At 41.2% G+C, this 15,076-nt stretch overlaps 1 protein-coding gene across 4 annotated transcripts; it reads left to right on the plus strand.

Annotated features, from left to right (window-relative positions):
• The first annotated feature begins 808 nt into the window (after positions 1–808).
• tdrkh (tudor and KH domain containing) lies at positions 809–14,262 on the plus strand. Of its 4 annotated transcripts, none has more exons than XM_038736016.1 (14): positions 809–896; positions 3,758–3,918; positions 4,071–4,162; positions 5,627–5,822; positions 6,163–6,302; positions 6,408–6,720; positions 6,923–7,089; positions 7,808–7,983; positions 9,855–9,919; positions 10,060–10,211; positions 10,313–10,423; positions 11,903–11,957; positions 13,356–13,437; positions 13,721–14,262. In XM_038736016.1, exons 2-13 carry the CDS (start codon positions 3,789–3,791, stop codon positions 13,409–13,411), a joined length of 1,653 nt encoding a protein of 550 aa, XP_038591944.1. In that variant the 5' UTR covers positions 809–896; positions 3,758–3,788; the 3' UTR covers positions 13,412–13,437; positions 13,721–14,262. The 4 variants fall into 4 exon arrangements, with proteins under 4 accessions (XP_038591944.1, XP_038591942.1, XP_038591943.1 ...); XM_038736014.1 differs by lacking the exon at positions 809–896 and adding an exon at positions 3,442–3,461; XM_038736015.1 differs by lacking the exon at positions 809–896 and adding an exon at positions 3,442–3,461 and having other exon boundaries at positions 7,811–7,983.
• The last annotated feature ends 814 nt before the right edge of the window (positions 14,263–15,076 follow it).

The following is a 15,076-nucleotide window of genomic DNA, read 5'->3' on the forward strand; positions in this document are numbered from 1 at the left end:
TGTAGGATAAAGAAAGTACTTTTAGCTTCCAGTTTGGTAAATAGAATTAGCTCAAATTAGCATTTGATCTGGAAATCATTTTTTCCCTTTCAATTATGTATGTTTAAAGAGCCACTCCACCATCTATACACATGACATTCTATTTAGTCATAAAAAGTACTGCTAAGCCTATGGAAACATGATATGTGGCTCTGGAGGAGCTTTAATAAAGTTTGAAGAAATAACCCTGATGATGTCATCGGGGGAGTCTAGTAGTAGTGATTGTTTTTGGACCCAAAACCATATTAGGGATTAGAAATCAAAATATATATTTTTTTCAAAATCTGTCTCCTGTGACATGCTGTACATTATTAGGTAGAACTTTTTACTTTACAAACTGTATCTTTATCCAACTAAATTCTCAGCTCTGGCTTATCCTTCCCAAATGTCCGCTCTCAGTTCACTAGTTGGCAAGCTGAACTGAACGTTGGATCATGTATCAGCTCAAACCGCTGGAGCTCCAGTCAAGCACTGAACAAAGCGGTGAACAAAAGTTTTTCATTAAATGATTGTAATGATTCCATACACTGAAAAGTACTGCTTTACCAGGCATAAATTAGCACCATAGATGGGACTAGCACAAGTGTAATGGTAACTAATAAAGAAAAACACTTCCGGTTGACCTTTCAAAGTAAATGCCTGTCACGTTTCTGGTTCATGTTAACGTGACATATTACGGTATGTCTGTTTATTGGCAGTAGCCACATTACCGTTTCACATTGTTATCAGTGCTACACACATTGTTTTAACCATAAATTAAAATATCGTTTCCGGCGTGTTTAGGGCTTTCTCTGGCGAGCCGGGCAACGATCGCAGACGGGGTGTAACGTTGTTCATAAGAGAGCCAGGGTCTGTCTGTAAGTGTCACTCATTATAATATGCATTTACTGGTCATTTCTAATAACGTTAGAACTCAAAAACACACAAAGGTTGTATTGTCAGGGTATGTTCGCAGACTAAGGACGTTTGGTTAACGTTACCTTTTGTAAATGTTTGCATGTGAGCAGCAGCCAGCTAATGTTAGCTTGGCTAGCTCAGAGGAGAAAATGTGTTTGCGGTCGTTTTGACAGCTCGTGAGAAATAAATTTTTTGTGGCTATAGGGGGTTCATACCATATATACTGGCTCGCGGCTTTATGTAAGTAACGTTAGGTTGTAATTGGCCCAAAATAATATGCTTTAGAGAGCGTAGGAAAAAACCAAGGTTGTTTAGCTCGTCGCGTAACGTTAGATGAGGTTTCATTGCTGTCAAAAGACGTGGAGCCAAACTCCGTTTAAAAATCTCAACATTTGAAGATGCTTTGCTTATTCTCAAATAACGTTATACCTTCTTCGTATTACGTTAACATGACTTACGTTAAAGACACTGTAACGTTACGTATTAGTAGGCAATGTCGTCCATTCGGTTTCATTTCGGGTTCAGTTAAAATGCTGTACATCAACTACCCAGCTAGCCATTCATACCAAAAACAAGGCGTTGGTGGCTGTAAAGTTCCCAAGCAGCGTGAACATTTATTAACGTTACATTTTTGTTCACACAAAGTTGTTGATCTATTAACTGGCAAGATGATAAACAATTTAAGAAAAGGCTGAAGTTATTACTTTTTTTCCAGTAAGAAACTATATTAGATTGCTATTTTAAGCACGATTCTAAAACGCAACGTAACTGGACTGCAGCCTACACGCAGTATGACAACTGGATCCAGTTTTTACAAATTTCTTTTCATCAGATGCCTTCCTTGTTTTAAGATAGCCCTGTATTGCTAGAGTGGCCTTGTGCTGGTTTGCCTGTTCTTACCACAGTGAAGAACTGTATTATGCTGGTCTATGATGGTTTCTGATGAAATGCTTTCCACAAAATGACATGGAAGTGCAATGTGACTGAACAGTTGCTGTCATGTAGTGACTTGAAATGCTGAAACTTTCTTCCCCTTCTGCCTGTCTGTCAGTAGTCTTGAACTTGGATGTAAACAAAACACAGAGCCGGGATTGGAGAAGATTTGTGTCTTATTGTCACGATTCTTCCCGAGATGGACGTGGGAGTGTCCAAGTCCCATGTGTTTCTCAACTACAGCCCCAGAGCCCTCCTCTCCCAGTGAGACACGCATCTGCATGGTGGTGCTGTGTGCTCCTCGTCCTGCGTGGTCCCGATACTCTTCACTGTTGGCTTACCTCCAGTGCATTCTGTTCCTGTGTGTGACTTGTAGTTTTAGCAGTGTGTGACGTTAAAAGCCTCAGAAAGGATTTGGATGTAAGTGTTGAGTGATTAATGGAATGGCTGGAGGTCGCCCAACTACAGTAAATGGTATTCAGTGTGAGCAGCAGCTATCAGTGCATTATGTCCTGCAGACAGGAGCAGGGACGCTGCAGTTTTGCTTGGTGCATTTATAAGAAGTGCAGAGCTTTGTGTGTGTGTGTACAGTAAACACTAAATGTTTCATCATTTAGAGGACTTAATTGTGTGGATGTGACTGCTGCTTGTGCATGTTTTTGCGGGCTAATGATTTTGGCAAGTGATGTAGTCTGAGGTACTGTAGTGAAAGGCTACATCGTAAGAATCTCCTGCAGTGGTTCTCAAAGTGGGGTCCAGCAGGGGTCTCCAGCAAGCAGTGCACTATAAATTTACTTACGTGGAAATGATCTCAGTTATAGAGTTACTACTATAACAGCGAGTTTCACTTGCATCAACTACCCTGCAGTTGAGAAAACAATCACCACCAAGGCCCACCAGTCAGTCATGTCCGATGATCTTCATCAGCAGGGGGGATATGTTTCTTTAAGATGGTTTCTCAACTGCTGCTCTGCTCTTTCCAAAATCAAGAATGAACTATGACCTCCAGCAACATGGTTTTTAAGTCCTAAAAGTGCTCAGAAATGAACATTTTAATATTTACACCTCCATCTAGGGCTGGGTGATAAGATCAATAGTAATTTGATATCCATAATTATTACTATAAATGTCTGTTGAACATATGTTAAGGTGTTATTGAAGAAAATTATGTTGTGATAATTATCACTATTGTTTTATTCTCCTGTGCTATTTCCATCCCAGCTGGGCCCCATCTTCTGATGGAGATCATGTGATATGATTAAATGTGCCAGATCAGCTACTAAATTGACTGTTGGTTGAAACTGTTTTCTCAGCAGCTGTTCACTAAGTATTCAAGGCTTCGTCATCTAGTTAAAAAGTCAGGGTCCACTCATGGTTGAAAGCTCCAAAAAGTGAGAATGTGGATCTTTTTTTCTTAACTATATCAATAGGTCAAGAATGAACTTTCATCATAGCTGTATCATCTACCTTGTGTTGTTACCAAGATACACAAATCAATAGTGTAGACCTAAATAAAATGAGCATCTTCTCAGGTATGTCAATGGGACAGAATCTCGTCAATGGGCTTCAACAGAGAGAAATCTGCTTATGAGGTCCGTAACATTTGAGAACAGCTGATCTCCTATTTTGAATTTGGGCTGGCTTGTGCTTTACGTTTTGTGCTGCATGACTGTACAGTGGCCCAGCAAGCCCACAAAACACTCATCATCACACAAGCTACATATATTCTTATTGCAGTGAAGATCATTGACACGTTTTGCAAAAGAAATACCATTTCATAGACAGGAGGTGGTAAACATGGAACATGGAAAGAATATGTGGAGTAGCCTGCAGGACACTTAGGAACAGGCCGAACGGCGTCAGTTGAAGGTGTCATGTTTGTGTTTAGGTGCAGCATCCTGCTGGGTGCACGGCGTGTCATGGACGCAGTGAAGGAGGGTCACAAGAGCACCCTGACCTCGGGCAAAATGGTGGCTCTGGCTGCAGGGCTCTCTGTCGGGGCCACAGTGGGCTACATTGTCTATCGTCATATAAGCAGCACTAACTTCAGTGAGTATCTGCTTTGAAGAGTTCTTGTGAACAACCGTATTTACATGAGCTAAATTTGAATATATGTGTAACCATGGGAAACTATTGACCAAAAAAACAACAACAAGAGTTTGTGTGTATCCCCCTATGTCTTTATCTGTGACTGTTGACAGGTCAGGGGCCCGACACTGAGTCATCCAAGATGACCCTTCCTGTAGAGGTTTATAGGAACATATCCAGATACCAAGCCACGTTCTTGGACATGGTGAGTAGTTCCATACCAGATAATGATTATGAAATAAATAATTGAAGACATTATTAAAACTCAACTCATTATTATGAAATGTTTTTAAAAAACATTAACATACGAGAAAGAAATCGCGGAAAATGAGGTGACCACACGAGCCACGTGAAGAAAAAGCACAGATTAAAAACAGAGTACGTAATAAAAATGCATAATGAGTACTCAGTACATGATGAAATACACAGTACATAGTAAAAATACACAATAAAAGAGTATGTAATAAAAATACACAATATATACTGTACACAAGATGCAGACCAGGGGCCGTATTTCAGAAAGTTCCCATCTTAAATCCTAAATACTCAATCCAATATCGGTTATCAACTTTTATGTTGTTACCTAGCACTTTTCTCATCTCACGAGTTAAACGTCTTTTAATCGCTGTTTTGCGAAAAAAAAACCCCGAAACAAACTGAAAAATGGAACAGAAACAACAATTATCATTGAACTTCAAATCAGATAATTAGAGGTGTTGGTAACCTCAGTCAATAAATCCAAAATCACGTAACACTTATCTCGGGAGATTACAGATAGACTGTGCCGCATACCTGCCATCCAGCGGAGCGTTGATGCTGTCAAAAAGAAAATTAGTCCATTTACAAGTGATACGAAGAGAAAGGCAACTGTTGTGTCCAAAGAGTGGAGGAAACCCGCTGGTGGCTCCTCCTGTGCTCCCTCACTGACCCCGGCAGAAACCAGTCTTCTCAGGAAAGAAATAATAACAACAACAAAGGCTGCGGGCTAACGTCTTCATGTCTTTCTTGAATTTAACGATCTCCTATCAAAGACTTGCATTTGGATCCTTTTGTTACATCAAGCCTTTACATTGTGTTACATAATGAGACATTATCTACATCGCCTACAGCCTTTCTTGTCAACAAACACATCGGTGGAATCAATTAAAAAGTTCCACCTGTTGACATTTTATTGACTTTGTAAAAGCAATTCAAGAGCAGCCATGTGGATTAAACGAGTTAGCAAACACTACCTGGTGGAAAAGCAAAAGTTACCAAGCAGTTAGGACAGGATCTGCCCGTTAGGACGTTTCTGTAATATGGCCTACACTGCAAAGCAAGTTCAGCATACCCAGGATATCTTTTTGTTATCTGGCAACGAGCACAATCATGCTAAGCGGTCACACGGCGCTGATAATCCAGGCTGCCAGGTGCAGGAAAGACAGCTGGCAAAAGAGAGAGAACCCAGCCTATCAAACAGTCTGCGGGATCTGTAATATATTGATTTTGCTGATACATATTTCAGAAGGGCTAATTTAGTCCAAAATTGTACGTTAAAAATTCTAAATGACTGAATGAATGAGATGGCATTGAGTGCTGCATGAAGCTGGTCTTAAAGTGTGTGTTGCCCAAATCCAGTTGGTGGTTTAGAGTGTGTGACATCATTTCAGGCTGTCTCTTTCTCTCTCAGGTGACCCAGAAGTCTGGAGCTCATGTGAGGGTTTTGTCGGGGGAACCTGGATGTCAGGCGGCTGTGTGTTTCCTGCTGCAGGGCTCTAAGGAGCAGGTCTTGCTGGCCCGCTGTGTCATGGAGAACCTGATTACTGACTGTGAACCTGTGACTGAGGTTTTAGAGGTTCCTCAGACAGCCTTTGGACGTATAATAGGTAGCTTCCAAATATTTTGAGGAATATCAGATTGTTTGACAGACTTTATTCATTTACCCCTTTTTTTTTCAACACTGATGTTGAGCTAAAGCTGTAGACTGATGTTTTTTCACTTGTTGCTCTCCTTCATTATACCTGTTAAATGAAAAGGTACATTTATAAATATTCTTCAAAAAAAGAGTGAATATAGTACTTAACAAACTCATGAAGTTGCCACAAGCGTGACCTCTTGCAGTGTGGCTCATGATAATGTTTTCAATAGTTTTTGGACAACAGAGGAATAAGAGATATCTGCCTTTGGATAGTTGTTGGTAGGATACATTCATTTGCTATGTTGCAGGCCGTGGCGGAGAGAGTTTGAAACTAATCACCAGGAACACAGGGGCCAAAGTGGATTGTTCAAAAGATAAGACGCATAGTCCCGGGAGAAAGGGCAATGTGACAATCACAGGGACCAGACAGGAAGTGAAACAGGCTAAGGTGAGTAGGATTCACTCATTTGGATTACCCATGTGAGGTCAGTCCTCTTATTTAGGCATGTTGTTGACAATAAATGTAACTCGTACTTTTGTGATCTGTGGCCAGGAGCTGATTCTAGAAAAGGTTAGAGAGGACATGACGGTGAGGACAAAGATATCTCAGTCATCTGCCCTGCGGCAGAAACGCGGCCATGTCGCTGTGAATCAGAGGCAAGACAGCACAGAGAATGAAGCTCCGGTGGGCTTGAACAACAACAGTCCCTACTTCCAGACAGAGAAAAATGGCCTCATCCATGCCAATGGAACCGCAAGAGAACCAGAAGATATTAATGACAAGGATCTGAAAGTCACAAACGCAGACAACAAAGAGGAGGAGAGCGTCTCCACGGACTCTCTGTCTGAAATGTCCAAGTTTGAAAGTGAGTTTCTCTATTTTATTTTCTCTATAGGAAAAAGATTTTAGTCATTACAGGCCTGGATGAGTATGAAAAAGCAATTTTATCTGTATTAGTTAGAAAGAAAATGCGGCAGCTGTTTAGCAACATAACAGCATACATGGTCAGAATGTAATATACATGTTAACAGTTGGATTTTAAGACCCTTTATTATACCTCTGTCCAGTTCCCAGCCCAGACCTGAGCTTCCAGCCTGATGAACATCTAGAGGTTTATGTTTCTGCTTATGAGAATCCAAACCACTTCTGGATCCAGATCCTGGGTGTTCGCTCCCTGCAGCTGGACAAACTGACCGAGGAGATGAACCGCTTCTACAACAGTGGCAACTCCGCTGTAAGGACAACTCTTCCTGTTGTTTGTGTGTTTTGAAAAAGAGTAGTTTTTTGGTTGATACTGAACAACTGAAAAGAGAAAAGTTTGAAAAGGCTTTATAACGTAAAAATCTGAATTTGCCAGAGTTTAAACTTTATTTTAAAGTTTTCTTTTAAAGTAATCCATTGAGAGTTTTCTGTACACTGTTATGGGGCGGCTGTGGCTCAGGAGGTAGAGCGGGTTGGCCGTTAATCGGAAGGTCGGCGGTTCAATCCCTGGCTCCCCCTGGTTGCGTGTCAAAGTGTCCTTGGGCAAGATACTGAACCCCGATTTGAATGCAGATGTAGTGTAAAAAAAAGCTTTGAGTGGTCAAAAAGACTAGAAAGGCGCTATACAAGTACGGAGCATTTACATTTACGTCCATGTGTACATTTCAAACAGACACTGCTAATGGCTATTTCAGGAGGCTTTTAATGATTAACTGCCAAAATATAAACAAATATTTTGGTACTAAGGCTCAGTTTGTCCTATCAACATGGTTCTTCTAATCCTAGAGGAATCTATTAATATAAAATCTGCCCTGTGTTGAAAACCTGTGAATCTATAGGGAAACTATCTATGAACCAGAGTTTGAAAACCCCACCTCTATGCTGTCAAAAAAAAACACATATTTTCCCTCTCGGACCCCAAATGTAAGAAATAAGTCTGTATGTAACTCCCCTGATTTTCTGTTCTCTAGCAGCAGAGGGTGGAGACCATTGTGGTGGGGGACATTGTGGCTGCTCCATACCGAGACCACGGCACATGGAACAGGGCTAGGGTGCTGGGAGTCCTGGGCTCTGGACTGGTGGACCTTTACTATGTTGACTTTGGGGACAACGGGGAGCTTCCCAGAGACAGCCTCTGCCGTATGAGGTGAGAGAGGAAAGTTCCATAAAATTTCTTACAGAACAGCGATGCTGGCCACCCACTGGTCCTCATTTGATCATTGGCTTTGGTTGGCTCTGAACCACAGAATGATGCAGTTTATTAAAGTCGAGTTAATATTCATCTTAGTTTGGTGATGTGGGATGCAAAACCCAGCCCTGTATGATTAGCCTCTGATTGTGTCCACACAGTGAGCTCACAGTAATGATTACAATTTAGAAAAGAAGGCTCTAGTGCGGAGAACATGGTCCCTTTATTATATCATTAATACAATACAGTGTTTCCCCAGTATGTATCATGACCGCCGCTACTAGAATTTCCCACGATTGTTAAACTATGCGCTACAAATGTTTTCCCTCGCACACTGTGGGAGCATGGTAGTAACACTCAATGCTTGGCTCGCTTCCTCTCCTCGTTCTATACAAAACATCTACGTGACAGATGCTGTTAAAACAGCGTAACTCCTGTAAGGAATCAGGAGGTGCGTAGCGAGTGTTTGAAAGTGACGGTGAACGCGAGCGGAGGAAAATATTCTGGCAGTAAATGTACGGTGTCTGTTACAGCGTGTCGGCTTCTCAAGACCAAGAAAAGTCTGTTGTTTCCCACCTGCTGGAAAAGTGAAGCCTGTTAGCGCTAAGTTAGCTAACATCTTTCCGTCCCCTTCAGACTGAGCTGAGCAGGAAAGCCTCTACAGCAGGCTGCGTCTTTTGGCTGCTATGTAACTGAACATTAGCTCATAGAAAGTAACTGGAAGCTGTATTTTATTACTGCCTACTTGTCCAATGTTGAGAACATCAGGTACAATCTGAGAGGAAACTGGGGTAGTATGTACTGGTGGTGCAATTATTTTTCAGATGAAAAAGGGGTTGTTGGGAAAAAGGACGGTGGTGACTGGAGGAGCTGAGGTTAGTAAAGCAAATTAGTGATGCAAACTAGTCCTTTTAAGCTGATGAGGAGAATTTTAATGTGCAAATAAAATGCAAGGGAGGAGGTTTCTCATGTTGCACACAAAAGGCAAACATGAGACCGTATCTGTAACCATTCTGAGGTCATATTAACAGGGTTTTAGGGGGTGATGTCCAAAACATGCTGTGCAATAAATGTTAAATCACAGTGGAGAGCATCATAACCAACCAAATAACTTTCCCCAAATCTAAAAGGTTGTAGTTCCTCCCCAGTAGACTGATCTTTTGCTGTTGGTTATTTATTATCTGCTCCAGCTTTTCCAACTCGTTGTTCAGACATATGTTGAAAATAATGGCACAATGTGATGTGAAATTACATATTTGTCCTTGGAAAACGTAAAATTTTCTTGGGGGAGGACACCAAAACAGCTAAGGCTCACATTAAACTGGGAAAACACTGATGTTTTAAACTATTCTGATGTGCATGGCATGCTCATGGACACAAGAGCAATACTGCTGAGACCTGTTGTGTTGGGGTTTTATCTTCAGACAAAAATTTTACTTCACCTCCGCTTCTACAACTCCATCCTAGGGGAAACACTGCAATAGGATTCATTCAATAAGCATTATAGGAAACTAAAAGCCGATGCAGTTGGTATATTTATATTTGTATTTTTTTTAATCTTCAGACAACACAACGATAGAGTAACCACATTTAGTTGTCTGTAGATTAAAGGTCGATGTTAAGTTTCCTCAACAATCAATCGCTATCAATTGATCCAGTCTTAATTAAACTGTGTAATAACCTAGAAATCAGTTCATGCCATCTCAGATCAGTGGTGTTGTTTGAGCACACACAGTCTTGTGGCGTGCACTTGGCACTGAAGTGATTGTAGAAGACCGCTCTGAGCCTCAGACTTGTAGACAACTACTAATGTGGTATTAACATTTCAGGAGTGACTTCCTCAGCTTGCCATTCCAAGCAATTGAGTGCAACTTAGCAGGAGTGAGACCAAAAGGTAAATCTCTTGTCTCATTGACTTTATCACACAGGCATATAACAATAATAAGGTGAAAGTCAAAATATGTTGTGCTTCTCTGTGGAATCTAAATTGATTTGTTTTTATATTCTCTATATCGTTTTCCTCCCATCCCTCAGGAGAGGAGTGGACTGAGGCTGCCCTGGATGAGTTTGAGCAGCTGACTCACTGTGCGTTGTGGAGACCCCTGCAGGCCAAACTCTGCAGCTACTCTCACTCTGAGATCTCCTCCTGGCCCAGTGTCAAGCTCTACGACAACACTGAGGGCAAGGTCAGCTGGTGTTTTAGTTTTTATTTATCTGTTTGCTGTGTTTGTTATCCTGTCTATCCTGTTTCCTTGCACACGTCTTGTAAAACAGTTGTCCGTCCTAGACTGTAGATATTGGTGAGGAGCTGATACGGCTGGGCCATGCTGTCAGCTTCCAGGAGGTGGTGAACGGGAGGACTGAGGGTGACAATCTTGGCTGTCTGCAGAGGATGCTGGTGAGTCACTGGCCACACTCACAGACTTTTTTATTGGCCTCGTTAACACTGGTGATTAAAAAGGTTTTACTACGACCTGTTAACAGAAGTTTTATCTAAGACCAGTATTTTATGCCCCTGTTTAAACCAGTTTTTCATTCTTGTCAAAGTTAAAATGGGTTTTGTTCTACACTAAAGGGACACTTATTATTTCTGTTGAAACCCAGGATTATAAGAGTCGCCATCATTTTTGATAATTAATAAAAGCATAATGAGAAGGATTTTCCTAAAAAAATAAATAAAAATAAAAACAATGTGTAGACTCTCACAAAAAGAATCCTTCTCAGTCATCACTCTTGACCCAGTGGGGAGCAAGTCATGTGCATGCTACCTGTCTGTGTGAAAACAGTAGACAGTCAGAGAGAGAGCGTGTTGTGGGGCATATGCATTGGGAGAAATGTGACTCCGGGAGGAAACCAGGAGACGTCAATGAAATGAAATGAGTCTCCTATGAAAATCTGGAGGGTTAGCAGCTATGAGCTAACCACTGCGTGCTGCATGTGATGTCGTATTATTCTTCTGCGCATGCGGCTCACTTGCAGGCCGTGGACAGTTCACACTTCAGTCTGAATTGGGCCACATTTAAAGCATAAGAAAACTGTCACTTAAAATCGAATCTGGGCAATAAATCATAGTTGAGCATTTAGGCCTGCAGTGTGAATGTAGCCTTTTGACTATTGATGTATAAAGAGCTGCAGGTCTGTGTGTCAGTTTAACTGAGGGTGGGGATGAGCTACACACACTAACACACACAGAGAGCAGCATTCACACAAAATCTCTGTCACCTTCCCGCAGGGCTGTGCAGAGGTGTGACCGAGTTTATTTATGCTTTCATCAACATTCAGAAAACGTTTTCTTTCTCCGATTCTTTGCTTAGTTCTCGCCAACACCACTCCCTGTCTTTCTTCAATCTCTAGCTCCCTCAAACACAGCAACCAACTAATACTCACTATGTCTTTAATCCTTTAAGTAAGTCCAACTAAAACACCAAACACTCACTAATGTGAACGTTTGCTGCGTTTCTGCTTATTTATATCATTTCAAATGTTTGGGTTTTGGATTGTTGGTTGGACAAAACAAGAAATTTGAAGATATCACATTAGGCTCTAAGAACTTTCAATTGACATTTTCTACTATTTTCTGACATTTTATAGATTAAGTTATTAAAAAAGTTGTTAGTTGCAGCTCTAATCTGTTCAAACTGTTGCATAAGAATCATTGGAAATCTATTTAATTATATCTGTCATATAAAACATGGATGATACAAGCTGATTGTCGTCCTGGATGTCTGTTCCAAAAATAATGGAAAGCCATACAAGTTGTCAGGGCATGTCACAAAAGAGAGTTGTTCAACCAGTCACTGTTTTTCACTGATGCACGCTCCATATTTTCACTGCAACATGCTTTGCTTTGCTCTTGCATCTTCTTCTCTTCCTACAGGATGATGTAATAGGAGCCTCATCAGAGCTCAGTCTCTCCTGCATCAGCTTGTCAGGTGAGTACAGCAAAGGGAAACTGGTCTAGAAGTAACTTAATCAATGCAAATCTTTCTCTTCACGTGGATCTTCATATTCGGGGTGGGGTTGAAAAAGTGAAGATTGGTCATCCAAGCGTGGACATCAGCGTTATCTACATGTTTTGTACATATCATGAGATCCGTGGAGCTCCATAATGTCTGAGTGAAACACAGTCCCTCTGCTACATTCACTCACAGCTTTTTCCACTCAAGCCCAGTTGAAATGATTCATGTGCAGTCATCGCCCACACTAACCCACACCACCAGCTGCTCTAATTCTGAGCCCTCTGCGCCAACCATGTTGGAGGCAGGGCCCGTTCGTTCCTATGACAGCTGCTCCGTCGCACATGAAGCCAAATGAGTTTGAGAAACTGGGTACAAAATGACCAGGATCTTCCCACGTAGCTTCCACACTGTGAGGCCCCACAGCAGCAAGAGCATTAGCATTTCCTCTAACCCCACCTTCCCCGCCATGATGGCAGCCCGTAGAGCAAGCACACTAGAGACTCCCGTCAGTCAAACTGTCATCCAGTTTAGCCCTCTGCTAACTTGAATGTGGATAAAATGATTTAATCATGCAGTTCTTCAGACTTTCCAAATGTCATCAGACTGAAGGGATCAAATTCTGAAGGTGAAACGAATCACTTTGCGGAGGCACTTCTGGAGGCTCGATCCCAATGCCGCAGCTTGCAAACTCACAACTTTCTTTTCCCTCCTCCACTTCATATTTGGCAAACTCCTCCTGCCTTGAGTTGAGTTGACCTGTGATAAAATGATTGGGGACCAGCGCCCTCTTAGCAGGAGGTACTTAATGCAAGAGACACAGAATGAAGTGTTGAGAAGACAGAGACACAGAGAGCTTTTACTCCTGTCAGACCACAAGCACAGAGTACAGTGTAGTGAGGAGCTGCATCAGCACAACCTCTGTGGGATGAATATCTGTATTGAGGAATCAAACACTGAGACACAAAAGAATGAAAATCTTCTACTTCATACAGAGTAGGTTTAATCTTCAGATTGCAGAGAAGTACATTGAAATCTGGAATACAGACTGTTAATTCATGAATTCAGACAACATCTCTCTGGGCATCAACATTCAAACCTCAAAGTTCCCTTACCAAGGGGAAAGGGCGTTACTGATTGGACATGAACTAGTCACATGATCGTATGTTGTTACACTGTTACCTACTTTATTATGTAATTACATGAGGAAAGGATGGATGTTTGTGGGAAAATAAACTGAATGTCCCTCGCTCACAACGTCACTCTCTTATCGATGACCTTCTGCAATGTGGCGGATAAAAAAGAAAGTCCGGTAGTTGGTATAATGATTGTTGAATGACCGTTAACTGGAATCCTTTCTCTTTGTACCTCCAGAAGCTGCCTCAATCTCAGGAAGCGTTGATGACGTCATAGAGGATGAGCTGCTCTGAGACCAAAGACGTACATAAATATCAAGGTGTTGTTTCCTGGCTTGATGACTGAATGCCCCTCCTTAAATACTCTCCTACTGCTGATTAGAGTGGACTAAAGCCTCAGTCAGGGAGGTCACTACACACATAGTCTGACTCCCATGTCTGCCAAGAACTGCAGACTGATGAATCCTCCTATATTGCACAATCAACAAACATTAATTCACACATAGCATGACATATAACATGAGACAGAGAATGATCTCCATCAGAAAGGATTTTTGAACTATTATGTCTGTAACAGTGATTACCTCTCCTCCTGTCTTCCAGCACTGACCATCCACTCCTCAGCATCAGTTCAAATGAGATGAAGGGGACATTTCCTCTTCTGACCCAAACCCAACCGCATAAATCCTCATCGTGAAGCCTTACCTACGTGACAAGCGTGCAACAGTTCTTCCAGCCATATTCACTTTATTACATAATTAATTCTTATGTTTTGCCTTTATGCTGTTCTGTTGTGCCCCACACTGCGTTGCTTATGTGTGTTATTACTATATTTTGTGTTCTGGAAAAGAAGAGGAACAAAAACAAATGCCAGTATTATTTTTGAAAAGCACTGTGAAATGAGTCAGTGGAATCTGAGTGCAGCTGGTTAGCAGTTATTATGTGTTTTAAGATTAATGGCCTATATTTTGGCCTTCACAAGTGGTTATATTTTGCAAATGAAACCATACAGTATTATTGAATTTACTCCTCTGAAAAATCTGGCATCCGTTGTATCGTTAACAAAGGACTGAGGGAAGTGTTCATTTGTTTTCAGAGGTGTAATAGACTGCACTATATATAAAAGGATTTATTTTATGTCACAAGAATTGTCTGTGTCTTTTACTTTGAAGTGCTCTTCTTACTATAATGTATATTTCAAAATAAAAATGGATAATGAGGAGCCATGAATTAAAGATAAAGATCATTTCGTCATTAATACAGGAAAATAAGAACAACTTTTCAGTTCTCGGTAGGAACGATTTCATGAGCTTCTTTAATGAGAAAATTCTAATTGTGAGAGAAAATCCATCACCCCCTACCCTCAATTGATAATGTTTATCTTCAAACTCAGGAACCTTAGAAACAACTGTAAAACCTGCTTTGCTCCTTTCAGTATTCACAAACTAACTTCAGTGATTTCTTCATCTAAACCACCAGCCTGTCTGTTAGACCCCATCCCAACTAGGCTGCTTAAAGAAGTTTTACCCTTAGTTACCACTTCATTACTAGACATGATCAATCTTGTTAACAGGCTATGTACCATAGTCCTTTAAAGTAGCTGTAATTAAACCTCTTCTTAAAAATCCCACTCTTGTTTCAGGGGTTTAGCCAATCAGACCTAAAAATCTGAAAATTACAGATGAATTGCATCAGACAAAGGACTCGTCTCTGTACTGGTCTTGTTAGATCTTAGTGCAATCGACACCATTGACCATCCATCATATTACAGAGACTGGAACATTTCATTGGCATTTATTGGTCAGGCACTGATGCATCGTCATGTTTTAAAGAGCTTGTAGTACCTTATTACCCCACCAGAGCACTGTGCTCCCAGAATGCAGGGTTAATTGTGGTTCCTGAGGTAACCAAAAGTAGACTGGGTGCCAGAGCGTTCAGGAGGCAGACAGCATCTCCACA

This window comes from Micropterus salmoides, unplaced genomic scaffold (genome assembly GCF_014851395.1).
Source record: "Micropterus salmoides isolate LMB-PRFRI ecotype aquatic unplaced genomic scaffold, ASM1485139v1 Ms_hic_scaffold_21, whole genome shotgun sequence".
NCBI classification, from domain to species: Eukaryota; Metazoa; Chordata; class Actinopteri; order Centrarchiformes; family Centrarchidae; genus Micropterus; species Micropterus salmoides.